The 15,284-nt window shown below is 37.9% G+C and overlaps 1 protein-coding gene across 50 annotated transcripts in view; it reads right to left on the reverse strand.

Annotated features, from left to right (window-relative positions):
* Positions 1 to 1,033: 1,033 nt before the first annotated feature.
* The window catches only part of slo (calcium-activated potassium channel slo), a 180,102-nt gene continuing 165,851 nt past the window's right edge, over positions 1,034 to 15,284 (reverse strand). For 37 of the 50 annotated variants that reach the window (XM_076521510.1, XM_076521520.1, XM_076521512.1 and 34 more), the window contains 8 exons: positions 13,030 to 13,426; positions 9,020 to 9,203; positions 7,846 to 7,941; positions 7,636 to 7,772; positions 6,973 to 7,085; positions 5,841 to 6,002; positions 5,127 to 5,220; positions 1,034 to 3,653 (listed from right to left, as the gene is read on the reverse strand). In XM_076521510.1, coding sequence (XP_076377625.1) covers positions 3,573 to 3,653; positions 5,127 to 5,220; positions 5,841 to 6,002; positions 6,973 to 7,085; positions 7,636 to 7,772; positions 7,846 to 7,941; positions 9,020 to 9,203; positions 13,030 to 13,426 — 1,264 coding nt within the window. In that variant the 3' untranslated portion in view covers positions 1,034 to 3,572. The remainder of the gene's footprint in view (positions 3,654 to 5,126; positions 5,221 to 5,840; positions 6,003 to 6,972; positions 7,086 to 7,635; positions 7,773 to 7,845; positions 7,942 to 9,019; positions 9,204 to 13,029; positions 13,427 to 15,284) is intronic. The other 13 variants (XM_076521552.1, XM_076521558.1, XM_076521551.1 and 10 more) reach the window with 2 other exon arrangements.

Consider the following 15,284-nt stretch of genomic DNA (forward strand, 5'->3'; position numbering starts at 1 on the left):
CTCGCAAGCTCCGTCGTTGTGGGAACGTGTCGACTCGAGGGCTACCGATGGCTGCGATGGGCTCGAGCTCCAAGGTCAACCGGATTCGACGCACCAAGATGGACAGTGTATAACATGATTTGCAGGTTAGATCGCGAATTTTTCCGGCTCGTCGAAGCAGGCGTGAAGCTTTCGTTGCTTCCGACTTTGGAATCGTCACCTTGCGAAGGTCGTTCTTCGATCTCAAGGTCGTAACGATAATTTTCGAATTTTGATTTTTGACGAAATTTCGTTCACTCGTGCTTTTTCTCTGCTTTACGGTGGAATATGAAAATTTTTATGGAAAGCGATCAATTTAACCGTTAAAGGACGCTCTGAGTCACTGTTTTGATTAGACTTTGACAAATAACTTGAAAAGATTAAATTCATCTGTGAAAGAGCACTGAAAATACTACCGCGAGAAACAGCAATAATGTACAATTGTTTTTTGACGATTCGAATTTTCCTTTAAACAAAACAACAACGAAGATTGCAAAATCAATGTTATCGAACGCAAAGAGCAACAAATCACCTAAAAAACACAAAGTAACGCAGCCTCGAGTTAACTTTTCGTCTGAACCTCTCGAAACTGTCGACGTTCCTACCTTTTTCTATTTCACTGTCAAGCGTTTCCAATTCTCGAGAATCTTGCAATAATCATTCACAATCCAAATTCTTTCGTATTTTCACGAACGAAGTTCCTCCGCTATACTCAAACAACGAAATTCGAATTGAATCCGAATTTGATCGAATTCGCGAGTAACTCGAACCCATACCTAGCCATCAGCCCCCGATGATCCTCGCGAAGATCTGTATCTCGTATGATTGTGTGTGCGTATCGCAAAGTGTCGCGCGCACGCGCGCGCGCGCGCGTTTCTGGGACAAGGGTAGAGTTGGTAGGGGTCGAAAATAATTTTGGAAAAATTTGAGAAGAAACGAAAAGCATCGGGGAGATACTTCGGGAAAGGGGTAAAAAACCGTTCATATCAGGATGTATCGTGTGTACAGTGGTATCTCAGTGTCCTTAATTAAGTATATTTACTCCATTCATCCCTCTATGTATATACACATCCATGTATGTATACACACACGTGCCGACACACATGCATACATACATATCTGCGTGGGTGTATGAATGTATGTATATATATGTACATTCGTATACACGCATACGTGAGTTTTCACAAAAATATATAAAAGAGAGAGTGTCTATGTATACACACATATGTGCATATATACCTATAATTCATATATAGTCGATTTATAGTCAAAACCGTGTGGAAAAGGGTGTTTTTCTCGATTTTCATTTTTTTTTTCTTTTCGCTCTTTTCGTTTTTCGATTTCTTCATCGTCCCTTCGTCTTCATGCGTGCATATATGTATGCATAGATGTCGCCCGGCCCATGTATAGATATATGTACACACGCGTCCGTATAAATACATATATATACGTTTGTATGTATAGAACCTGTACAAAGTGCTTGATTGAGATTTTTCTCTCCGGTTTCTGTTTTTTTCTTTTTTTTTTTTCGTTTTCTCTGTTCATACGACGCGAGACGCGAGGAAATGGTTTTACACGAAGCCCCCGCACTCTTGTTCACACGCACTCTATTATTTTGCGGGTCTCGGCACATCGTTTTACAACGGATCTATTACTATTTACACAGGGCGGCCCTGTTTCCAACACGATACCTTACGTACCCGCTCAAGCTGGAGATAGAACCACATAATTTCACCTAATCCCATTTATTTCCCATCCTTTATTTCCCAAGTGTTTTTATACTTTTCTGTAATAACAATCGCTCGTAAAAGCAATGTTCCATAACAATCAATTTTCTAACAATATAAAAGAAACATGCCACTAAACGTAACTAACCAGTTTATAACGTTGTATAAAGCAATATGATTATATTATTGAATAATTTCCCATTAAATTCTAGCCAGTTGCACGGTGCAAGCGTTTCAATTACACAACTACGATACAACAGTAGTTTCATGAATATTTGTTTAAAGTAAAAATTAATATAATAAAATAATAAAATAATAATTATAATTATAAAGTAATAGCTAGTTATACTAACGCAAATGAAGCGCTATGCAAATATTATATATTATGTTCGTATCGATAAACGAAAATAAAATGTTCTTTAATTAACATTAACGGAATATAACTATACTACGTTAAAATAATGTTAACTGCTCTATATCATAACGAAGCCAAATAATGTTGTTTAACATCAACCGAACCTGGTAACACAGAACGTTACGATTTTTTACTTTGAAATTATAATCATCTACAACCAATGACGTTCCCAGCTGAGAGCAGGGAAATACGTTTTGCAGCAACGTGTTCCTGGGCCACCCTGCACATGCATGTATACATATACATGTACATATATGCACATGTACTGTTGCAGACAAGGCAAGGTACAAAATCACGATATGAGAGACGAACACACGCTTCTGTCCGGCGAACGTGAACGATGTTACTATGGTTTAAGGACAAAAAGTTGTCTCGATGAGGTCGATCTCAATAAAGACCCGTGTCTCTTCGGCTTCTCCTCCGCGCATTCTCTTTGTTCTCCGTTCCTCATTTTTATACAGTGTACTGTGGTAACAGCGATACATCTCTTCTATGCCTATTTACATATCCTGAATGAGCTACAGCGATGGTATACGGTTAAGTTCGCGAAGGCGAATTACAATTCCTCAGCGATCAGCCTTGAAGATGTTCTCAAGCGTGTGAACTTTTGTTAAGCTGCCTGCCTCGCATTGTTCTTTAGGGTTACGGTTCTCTCTCTCTTCTTCTGCTTTCGGTTTTATTTTATTTTATTTTATTTATTTATTTATTTATTTTTTTGGCTATATCTGTACTTCTGAAGGGATGGGGAGGGGGGATTTTAATCACACAGTTTGTTACTCTTGACGGTAAGCCGTTCAGTCCATAAATTGCCTTCCAGGGAAGACGATACACTTTTTGTATCTTACTGAGATATTCGGTTAAGTGTAACGTGTAGCTACCCTCGGACCATAAGTTCACCATGCCGCTTCCCGTTTCCCTTCTTCCTCTTCTGTCACCACCTCCTCTTCTTCGCCCTCTTCTTTCTCTCCTCTTGCTAATCTTCATCCCCTTCTCTTCATCGAATCAGCTCGTCACGATGTTCGCCTCCATCTTTGCTACGACCACGTCTCAACGCAGAAAATTTGTCGTAAATCAATCTCACGCAGCGGTACATGTGTAATTAACAAGGAACCGAATAATTATTACTGCGGACACACTATTTAAAGGGAAACTGATCCGGCTGCGAGATAGTCGAGGAAACCATAGCTGGCAACGCTGCATGACCAGCGGAAACAACGGACGTGTTGCGATGACTTGCTCTATGGACGGGGTCTGCGATAATATTTCGTTGAGGACACGCGATGTCGTACCAAAACGCCAGCCAACGAAGGTTTGATGAATCCGTAGGGATGACGGACGGCATGATGGTGGCTTCCTTTGTACGATTAGATGTAGGAATAAGGTCCATCGGTGAGGGCGCTACACAGCAACAGTCAGGAGGCGTCGTCCTTTCCTCTAGCACCTCTGCTTGGCTTGTACTCGAGACCTGGGTCGAACTGCATTAACACGAACACCTGCAGACGAAACAGTGGTATTGTAATCCCTTCTTTCATCTTATTTGCTATTTACAAAAGAGTCTTTCATACTTTGAACAATATACATATATATTCATATTTTCAACGAAAAACTGTACGCCTAAATTGGACCTAACCTAGATTTATAACCTAGACTTAACTTATACTTACAACGTTTAACCTGTTTCGGTACGAATAGTGCGACCATAGTGACCCAACGTCTAAATATTTCGTAAATAATGAAAGATTTGCACGTGTTCTAACGATATAGTAAATTCTCTCCAATTGTCCCTCTGTTTGTAAACAAAAAACTACAGTTTGGAAAGAGGCGACCTCTTCTAAAATAACCTTGACAATTGAAGAGAATTTACCATACATCAGAATGATAGTTAAATCATACCCTAACTTACACTTACAATGTTGAAGGCACTTCAAGCACTGTTCTGAATATAAATGAGTAAACGCTCGGCTTTGACGCGTTCATGGAAACAGTAAATAAAATACCGCACCGTGAGAACTTATACGTTCCCACAGTTTTTCGAGATTATTTCGCAAACTAAAGCAGAGCGGCATCTTTCGCGAAAGAAAAAGTTGTTCGAAATGTCGTGCTGTATAACATAGTTAAGTGTCATCAAAATCGAAGAGACGTATCACTTTGAAAATCCAGGAGAAGGCGGGGATCAAAGTACACATTTTGTGAAATCTTTCGAGGGCTATAACGTTCTGCTAAAAACGAATATAGGTTTGATATTAGACCCTAAAAATCGTAAGAAAAACAAGCTGTGTTGAATAATACAGGGGTTTGTTCACTTTTCTTGATTTTTAATGATTTAATGATTTTTCCATGATTTCTAGCCTTATTGATATCTAGCCTAATATTGATGCCCATGATATCTAGCCTAATATTGCAGCAGCTCTACTGTTTCTCCAAGAAGTAACATTCTTAAGTTAACTGAAAATCTATCACTAGAAGTATACAGGGTCTCCCATAATTATGTTAACATCCCGAAAGTTGTAATTCCTGAGGTAATTTCAAGTAACTTTTTCCTTAGTGAAAATGATATTCGCGGCTTTGTTTACAAGGTATTAATGAAAAACAGTGACCAATGAGAGGCGGGATCAGCTGATGCGAGGCGACCCAGCCCCAACGGGCAGCCTTAGCCCAGTTCCGCTCATTTGGCCGCATCGCACCAGCCGAGCTCGCCTCTGATTGGTCCGTGTTTTTCGTTAATAACTCGTAAACGAAGCCACGAATTACATTTCCGCTAAGGGAAAAGTTACTTCAAATCACCTCAGGAATCACCCATTTTCAGGTGTTAACATAATTATGGGACACCCTTTATTTTTCGATCTTTCGAACGACATGGATCGCATTTTGGGTTAACGTCATATTTTTCAGTTATGATATAAGAATGATATTTTTCTAGACTTTATATGCATTTTATGTGCTATCTGTTAGAGAACTTGACTTACCTGGTCTGTTGGTAGTAACGTAAAATCATCCGGGGGATTCGTGATGACGTATCGCTTGGACGAGGCATCGCACGACGAGCTCGTGTCCCGAAACCTAAAAATTCGAACGTTGTTACTCTATGAAGGGCGTGACGTGTTTCAAGCAAGATGTACGACTTGAACTAAACACACCATGTTTTAATATCGGAACTAAACTAAACTAAATTAAACGTTGGCAAACAGTAACTAAGCACTAAACAAATAGATGACACCAAAGAGAAACAGGAAGATAGATAGAGAGAGAAGAGAGAGAAGAAAGAGAAGAGGAAGAGAAGAGATAGAGAGATAGAAGAAAGAGAGGGAGAGAGAGAAGAGAGAGAGCAGAAGGAGAGAGCAGAGAGAGAGAGAGAAAGATAGAGAGGGAAGAGAAAGAGAGAGAGAGAGAGAAAGAGAGACAGAGAATTGTAAAAAATGATAGGTATTTGTTGGATGAAGGCAACTTACGGTTGACGTTTCGTTTTCATGATGCAAAAACGGAAAATGTAAAAGTATGCGGCAAAAAATCATAAGTCACATAGTAAGTACGAGAATGGTACAGTAAAAAGATAATTAACGGCAGTGTAACAATCGCAGCAGCCAGATGAGACATCTTTCAGAGACGTAAGATAAATGTAACGGTATCATGTGTACAGTAATCCAATAAATACCATCGAGAGAAGGAAAAAAGTCCGGTACCTGTACCTGTACAGACCAATGCACAGCATTCCATACGACTTTAATGCTGCGACAAAGAGGTCACCGTACTTGCCTCCTTCGCCATATTGGGCCAGGGGCCCATCGTACAGTGCGATCTGGCCAACTCGACACCTATCTCTGTTGGCCAGGCTGTCAGCCGTGCTGAAAAAAAAACACCGAACACCATCAGTTGTAGGAGCGCAGACACTTATTAGATTATTAGCGGACACTTTTCAGATAATTATGTACCAAACGGTCTCTCCGATTTGGATAAAATTTAACCACGTTATACAGCTCGCCATTTCAAACAACCTTTTCCTTTGTCAAAAATGTTGCCCGGTTTCGGTTTACGAGATATTCGTAAAAAACTGTGGCATCGTACGAGTACGACAGTTTATTTTTACTGTTTCTATAAACTCAAATTTTTAAAATAAATGGCGAGACTCAATCCAGACCTAGCATATGCTTGGTTTGCAAACTGATTTTCAGAACGGTGTTTGAAGGTGTTCAACCTTTTCGCTACGTTGAATCCCTATCACCAGTACCCAATCAGCGTCAGACATTGGGTGACCACAGTCACCGCCGATGACTCATCGGTAGTATCCAACAGACGTCAACAATTGAGTGACTATGATCACCGTTCGTAACGAAAAGGTTGAATTTACAAGTATAGGTTAGGTCTGGGTTACGTCTTGGTTAGCTTTCAAGCAGGTAGCAGGGCCTAACCTTAATGATTGGTCAGTCTCCATTCCGGTTCGAAGGCATGGAGCTCGCTTGCCATAAAAAACCAGTGGCTAGCAAAGTGGCGCATTAAAAAACCAGGTCTAGCAATATGCTGTTCTTAAAGAAGGTAATAAAGGGACCGCTAGAGCCCTATCGCGTCTTGCATGTCAGAACCGTCTTGCTGCCCGGAGTGAATTTTAGAAACTATGCCTTAATTTAGTTTAGTAAGTTAAGTTTAGTATCTACTCTTCCTAAATTGTCCATTTTCGTTTACAAGCTAAGGGACAATTGGAGAGAATTTACTATATTTCGTAAACGAATACAGAGCGACAGTTCTCGTAAAGAAAAGAATCGTTCGAAATGTCAAGCTTTCTTCCTAAAAAATTACCTCACTTCATAGCAAACATACCTGTAACCACCTCTTAAACCTGCACCTTCAGCCAGTATTAATTCTAGTTCAGGCGTTGCTCCACCAGTGATCAGCGACCGGATCAAAGTCAGCGCATTTTGATTAAAATACGTCTGCAATAAAAACATGCGCAACGATGAAACCCTGCACAGATAGCTCGCAGTCTACCGACGAGCCTCAATTGGTGAGATACGTCGAACTGCAACGACGGTCTGACTATACTGATTTTAAACCTGACACTACTTGTCTCTGTACAGGTTGTCCCGAAAATATCTCGTAATCCGGAAGTGGAGGGTTCCTAAGGTCATTTGAAGCAACATTTTCCTTAGCGAAAATTCGATTCGCCGCTTTGTGTGCGAGTTATTAACGAAAAACAGCGACCAATGAGAGGCGAGATCAGCTGACGCCGAGCCAATGGGCGGAACTGGACTTCGTTGGCTGAGCCGCCTCGCGGCAGCCGAGCTCGCCTCTTATTGGTCACTGTTTTTCGTTAATAACTCGTAAACGACGCCGCTGATTGCATTTTCGCTGAGGAAAAAGTTACTTCGAATCATCTCAGGAACTTATTATTTCCAGATTGCGAGACAGTTTTAGGACATCCTGTATACTCGTCGTATAGCCACCTCACTAATTAAGGATCGACACCGATATTTAATTACCAACCGTTGACATTAACGAGTCTAATACACTGACGGCAAAGGCAGTACCGCAGGCGAAGGGTTGGGTGAGGTAGAGTTCCGTGTCCGGATCGTCGTCGTCGTCCTGGTCAAGGAACTGCACGTTGCTGTCATTTACAAGTTCTAGAGAAGAAAGATTGCGTTTCGAAGCATATCAACGCTGTTCACACCTCCGCGTCGAATCAAACATTGATACCTGTTATCATTGGCACGTTAGCTCCATAAACGGATCCTCGTCGCTGTAAAACGATCGGGCTGCCAACTGCGGTTAAATTACCTTGCTCATTATTTGCTGCAATTGCCACTTAACATTAAATTACATGTGGGAGGAAGTCGGGATCGCGTGACCGAACCGAAACCTGGTGTTCGTGGCGGTCACTCTTTGCGGACAAGATGTAGTGTAACTTATAGGGACAGTGCTAACTACGTTGTAAGTGTTTCGTGGTTTCTAATTACGGTGGGGATACCTATAGCTATTGATTATTTTCATTCCGATCGGATATACATTGTCGACCTGTTCCAGAATATAATTTATTGTTACTGTTACGTTAATCGCAATTGTTGACACCGAATGTTAAATAACATAAAATTTTTGGTAAAATTGACCAACTGTACGAACGTCGTCCGATTTAATGAAAATTGGAGGAGGAGAGCTTTTTGCAAGCAATTACTAAATTTTGTGAAAAAGAACGTAATTTATAGGTATCCGATAATACAGTCATTTCTCCCTAATTCGCGTTCAGATTGCGCACTATAATGGACAATTTAGGAAGAGGAGGTATGATTATTAAATATATAATAATAAACGTAATTATTTATATAATATATAATATTACCGAAATTATATACATAATATAATAATATATAATATTATATATATTATTATATAGTATAATATATATTATATAATATTATAATATATATATATATATATTATTATATGGTATAATATATATTATATAATATTATAATATATATATATATATTTATTTTTTATTTTATTATTATAATATTATATATATTATTATATAAGAATAAATATATATAATATAATATTATATAATCGATTACTATATTATCTGTAATTATAAATATGAGACGCAATGCTCGAATAATCGTATCTCCTCTTCCCATATTGTCCACTTTTGTGCGCAATCTGAGCGCGAATTAGGGAGAAATGACTGCAGTTGTCGGTGCACAACGATAATATTGGTGTACAGTTCTCTTCTGAACGGGAGTATCGCAACCGGGGATTGTCGGTGTTGTGTAGATGGCAAATGACGAAGTATGTTGTCAATGCATGCGTCGATCTGTACTTTGATCGCTGCACTATATCCTCTCCACGAAGAGCGGTGGAACGCTGCGCATACCTTGGCTGAGTACTCCAATCGTATCGTCAAAGGTCATGGCCTTGATATTAAGGGACGCGAGGATAGCCTCCTTGTCGGCGAGGGTGGGGTCATCATTGCTAGGCACTTTAGCCGACAGGATGCAACACATATCGCACAGATTCACGTTCACGGCGCGTAAATCTGCTCTGCTTAATGGTGAACCCTGTAAGAATCATGCGTCATTCACAATGCAGGCTGTGGTCCTTATGGCTCTCTGTTTTTCGTGGGGGCGCTAAGTGCACCGGGTGTTCTGTTCAACTGAAGATCACATTGCATTGTAAACCATTGATGATATCAATAGAAATGTCGTCGGAGAAGTTGCTTGATTTCGCGAGTTACACAGTGTACTGCAAGATTATATTATTTTGCACGAAATTATAGAGGACACTTCGAGGTCAGTATATGCTTAATATATGCTCAATCAAGGTCACATGTAGGTCACAAGGTTGTACATAGTTTTAAATTATAAATATAATAAATAATATATATAAATATAATATAATCAATAATAAATCAATCAATTATGTGATATATATATATATATTCACATAATTGATTGATTTATTATTGATTATATTTATTATATTATATATTTATTATATATATTCACATAATTGATGGATACAAATTAAGTTGATCTTGAAACGTCCTTCAAACTTTCAGTGCAAAACATTCTTCGGACCAGGCAATATCTGTCTATACAACAAGCAACTTGTGATAACTGTTCTTTGATAGTTTTAATCGGTGTACAAAATATTTCGTGAGTTCCAGTTGAACAGAACACCCAGAACAGGATGTCACCAATTTAGAGGTACAATTTGAGAAATATTGTTATCTGATCAAGTGCAAATGATGATTGGAAAGGAGGCTACACGGTAGGGGAGGATTCTCTAGTTTCTCTTGTAAAATAGAATCATCATCTGCTGTCGATCCGATTATTTTATGTGAGGATAATTGAAAATGTAGAAGATTTTTGCTACACTCGTGAATGAAATTGCTTCTATTTCTACGTTAAGAAGCAGTTAATCATACTGAAACAAAAAATGCGATACTTGCTACAATATGCTTATCGAAATTGTGTAATTATTTTGGTGAAATTATTAGAGCGAATAATACCAAATTATTCGAAAGAAAGAATTTCTGCAAAAGCTAAGACTATTTAAGAAAATTCTCGACTAAAGAATGCGATTGCTTGCAACACACAAAGTTGATATTTCCTGGAGAAGCAATAAATGTAATCGTCTGTTACAAATTAACGTAAGCATTTAAGAAATTGTACAAAAAGATTTCAGCCAAAAAATTAATTTGAATTTCAGCCAAAAGATCAATTTGCATTTCGATCGAACGATAATGCTCGACGTTGTGTTCCACATTTTCAATCAACGTTTCCTTGCATCGCCAGTTTGATGACACCCTATATGCAGGAGAAGAGGGCAGAATGTTGTAGATTATATACACAGGCCGTCTAGGGAGAAGTACAACTGGAATTAATTCCTGATCTACTGGAGTTGTGAAATACTAAGTCTAGGAAAAAGACAGTTTTTTATATTTGAAGCACTTTGTACTTCCGATATAAGATTGCTACAAGTTCAATTTTATTCATGCTTGCACATACTAAACTACCAAACGAATTTCCTTGTTCACGATTTTACGTGATATTAAGTTTTGGACAACGATTCATAGAACATCTGGCGAATCTTGTTGCAATCCTAGAACACAGAAGCACGATTATAGTACACTTTTCTCTAAATTTTAATCGAGAGGGGAATGAATGTTACTCCTACCGTTTAGACATTACGCCAAACGATTATGAATCATTTTCAACTTTGGTTTCCAATATTTCAGGAAAATATTCTGTGTAATACTCGTGTAACTTCTCAAAGAGCGTTATGAAAGGAAAGCTCTTTCGATTTCCGATTCGAATGTGTTTACATTTTCAATTCGTTAGTCATTGAATAGCTGTTCTTAGAATCAAATGGAATTGGTTTCATCTTAAGAATCGCTATTCTTTGATGACACTGTGATTTGTTTCAGTGAAAGCAGACAGACTGGGTGAGACAAGAATCTTTGTACTTTGAACAATATGAGACAACTGTGCTCATAAAAATTGTAAAATATCGGGGGACCATAACGTGACAACAGTAGCACAAAAAACATAATTTTTTGTGTTTTTTTTTGTAATGGGTGCTTTGTATATTTTGTTTATAAGATTTTCCAATGTTGATGGACTTGTGCACACCACACTAATATTGGTTGTGTTTATTAAAAATGTTTTACATTTCCATTGTGACTTAATAATTTGAAAATAATATTGACCATAACTGTCCAAGTGTGTTTTAGCAATTTATAATGGTTCAAAGATCAAACTTATGTGCATGGTGTCCACAAGTCGGTTTAGGATACTAGACAGCATGATATGAGATTCCCCTAAATATTAGCGATATTCACGCCCCCTGTCTAACTGGAACAATCGGCTAGCCAACTATATAAGACTGCAGTACAGAGAACACAAATAGGATTTTACATTAAAATCTGCACCAAATTGTTTGAGACATTAGATAAAAGAAAACTTTGTCCGAATCTGTTCTACGTTTAAAACTCTGTCTAATGTGAAAAACAATATAGTTGGAATGATCTTAATAGAGATTAACCTGAACAAGAATCAAGATCCTAGCTTCTGTGTCCCCAAAGGAGCAGGTTCGAATGAGAATCAACAGCATTTGTTGTCTCACTGAGAAAAATGGGTTTTCACGTGACACAATTAAGTTAACATCTTAAACAGCAGGAAGTTACAAAGGACTTTAAGGGTCTAGATGAATTTAGGACTCTGAAAGTTCTTCATAGGACACCTGTCTACTAACTTTAATAAAAATAACGGTCTTGATACTTTACAATATCCTGAGCAAAATTCTCTCACATCTCAAGAAGTGACAAAGATAAGGGATACAGATGATCATTGGACTGCAGATCTTGTTTCATTCATGAGAAAAGCAATTAAACATAAACTATGATAGCGTTTAACTCCTTATTGTTTACGACTACGTGAGACATAGGTGCTTCTGAATCGTATAGGTGTGTTCTTGAATTTTAAAGTATGTTTTTATCACAAGAAAAACTGACCTTTGGATTTGAAGTTTGACAACGATTGATTGAAACAAATCTATCATAAATAGATCCATCAGATTGATTTTAATGACTTATTAAAGGTTTCCTCAAGGTCATGCGAATCACCTAAATATTTATTTTATTTATTATTTCATGAAAATACCTATAAAGACGAAATTACACTATTTCAAGTGTTAGAAACATTAGTGGAGAAAAATTTTCCCTCAAAGCCACAATTTTACAAGATTTTGAGAGCTTTACTACCTTCTCAAATGGACCCTTGTACCTTTCCTTCGATCCCATTGCAGACCATGAAAGAACGAATCGAAGGATCTCAATAACTATACCATTCTGATTACTCAAACCCAAGATACTTATGTCTGAAAGAATTAAATGACTTACCATTCAGACACAAGTATGTTACGATTAAATGATCATAACGCATAGTTTTTTAGGTCGTTGGATTCGTCCGTTTATACTCTATAATCTACTATCTACTTAAACATATAACTTTGTTTAAAAAAAAATACCGACGATCTTGAAGATCAAAAAAAAACCTTAGAGAAAATATTATTTCCAGTAAATATTCCAAAATATTATTTCCATCCCTTGAAGTCGCATAATTTTGCAAAGTTATTCAGAGCGTCGACCTTGACAAAACATCTTAAGGTCGTCGAGATTTAATACAATATAATACATTGTTCAGAATCTATAGGATCATTTGCAGTCCATTGATACCTGTCGACTTTCACCGAAAGAAACGAAAATGGTGAATGGAAAACGGCGAATTTTGAGCAACGTGATAGGAAAGATTCCAGTTCAAGTAGACTTTGTAGCGGCAGTGAAGGCGCTTAGAGGCGACTGAATGTAAAAACGTTGTTTACGTTTAGCACTGATATCTTTGGTAGATTCTGCAACATTTTCCACTCGCGGCGGATGTAGTCCACAGACCCAACTATCACTACGTGTTTAAGCTCGTGGTAATGGAAATTGGAAGCTCGTAATGGCATGACAAGGTTTCTCAGTCCGATGAGGGGCGAGTCGGGATCGGCGAATAGGCAGACGACGACGTGCCCGTTCAGGACCGTCATGGCTGCCTGGTTCCGATCCAGTATACAGTCTTCGAGGTTGCGGGACGGGCTCCAGTGGAACATGCCCGTCGAGTCGTATTTCATTTCGGTTTTCTCGAAGTCGAAGTCCTTCGCCTGGTCGTCGGCAATGCCGACTTGCAGGCCGCCGTTGTTGTTCACGTTCGTGCCCCCTGATGCTCTGCTCGTCGGCCTGAAACCAGCACCACGGTCTTCACATCGGCAACGCTAAATACGTCGTGGCTCGATGCATCATATTCCAACACTCAACATCGAGGATATTAGCTGGATGCATATTGAATGACCGACTTGGAGATCGTAATCGTGTGCATAATTTCAAAACCAGTTGTGCCAAAATTTTGAAAAAAATCGCAGGCGTAGTGACATGGTAACACTGTAAGTGAGATTTTCTTCGAATTTTTATCTTTATCATTTTGGAAATTATAATGATTTCATTGTATAGGCTGTATATCGATTTTGAAGGCACATGTTTCTGTGTAGCGTTTGTATAAAAAATGCAATATTTTCGATCATTATTTCTCGCATTCAATACGCGCCAAGTCATCAACTAACACTCAGCTTCTTTACGCTACTTTTTTTTGTACTAGTTGTAAATCATTACTGAAATCTCTAATCGTGGTCATGTGAAGATCACGCTGTGATACGTCGATGTCTCTACGTTTGCAAAAGGAAATGAAAATACGGAGAATAGTAGATATGGAAATCGAACAAATGGGTTAACATAATAGAGATATGAAAACTACAGTTTTTGTGGAAATGAAAATATGGAAATCATCAATATGAAATATTATGTTTGAGAAATCATTCAATATTTTGGCGCGACCTTCATGTTAAGCCTCAATGGAATGTCCCTGCATCAGTATACCGGATGTCCCAAAAATGTCTCGTAATCTGGAAATGGGGGTTTCAGAGGTCATTTGAAGTAACTTTTTCCTCAGCGAAAATGCAATCCGCAGCTTCGTTTACGAGTTATGAACGAAAAACAGTGACCAATGAGAAGCGAGCGTGGCAACGAGCGAAACTGGGCTTCAGGCGCTCGTTGGTTGTACCGCCCGCGCCTGCCGAGCTCGCCTCTCATTGGTCAGTGTATTTCGTTAATACCTCGCAAATTAAGCCGCGGATTGCATTTTCGCAAAAAGGACAACTTTCGGAAAAAGTTTCTTCAAATGACCTCAGGAACCCCCATTTCCTGATTGCGAGACATTTTTGGGACACCCTGCACATATGGAAACCTTACTGGAAACATCTATTAATTTATTATAACTGAAATATTAACTACAATATTCCTTCAATCTTTCATTATTAATTGCTTATTAATTGCCTAAAATTAATTAAAGCAAATATTTATTACAAAGCTGTACAACTCTCTTGTAATAAGTTTCTAATAAATTTATTACAAATCATTTTATTAATAAACATTTCCAGCATCATATATTGTTTACACTCTATTCATATGAAACGTATTTACCTGTTACATACATAGAATTCGGAAATACAATCAGAAAAACTCTACAAAATGAGGACTATGTTACAAACTAGTTCTAATACAAAAATACAGCAGGTTTTTAGTACATTCAGCACTATAATAAAACCTCAAAATGTTCCTGCAAAGTTTTACATAAAAACATCATTCTTTGTTTACTGTTCATCGCAAGTAATTCATATTAGACAGTAAACACTTGTGAAAACAACCCTCCATTTTGTCAGATTCTTGATAGTATTTTCTACTACACTTTTGCTAATATTATTTAAACGAATATACCACACATTCTTACTCTCAAAGCTCTCCATGCAGAGAAAGGTAATAAAACGTGCTAAGCTGTAAATAATTACAGAAATCAGGTGTCTAATTAATTAATCCACTGTCGTTTAAACCATACACTAAAGCTGTTTCAAAATCCTATTTTGTATTAAAGTTATACAAGTCCCAGAAAATTTCTATAAAATTTATAAAATTTATATAGTTTTATAGATTTATACAAATTCTATAGATTCGCATTAAAATACAAGTGTTGTGTATAGATTTGTAT

This window comes from Megalopta genalis, chromosome 5, assembly GCF_051020955.1.
Source record: "Megalopta genalis isolate 19385.01 chromosome 5, iyMegGena1_principal, whole genome shotgun sequence".
NCBI lineage: Eukaryota > Metazoa > Arthropoda > Insecta > Hymenoptera > Halictidae > Megalopta > Megalopta genalis.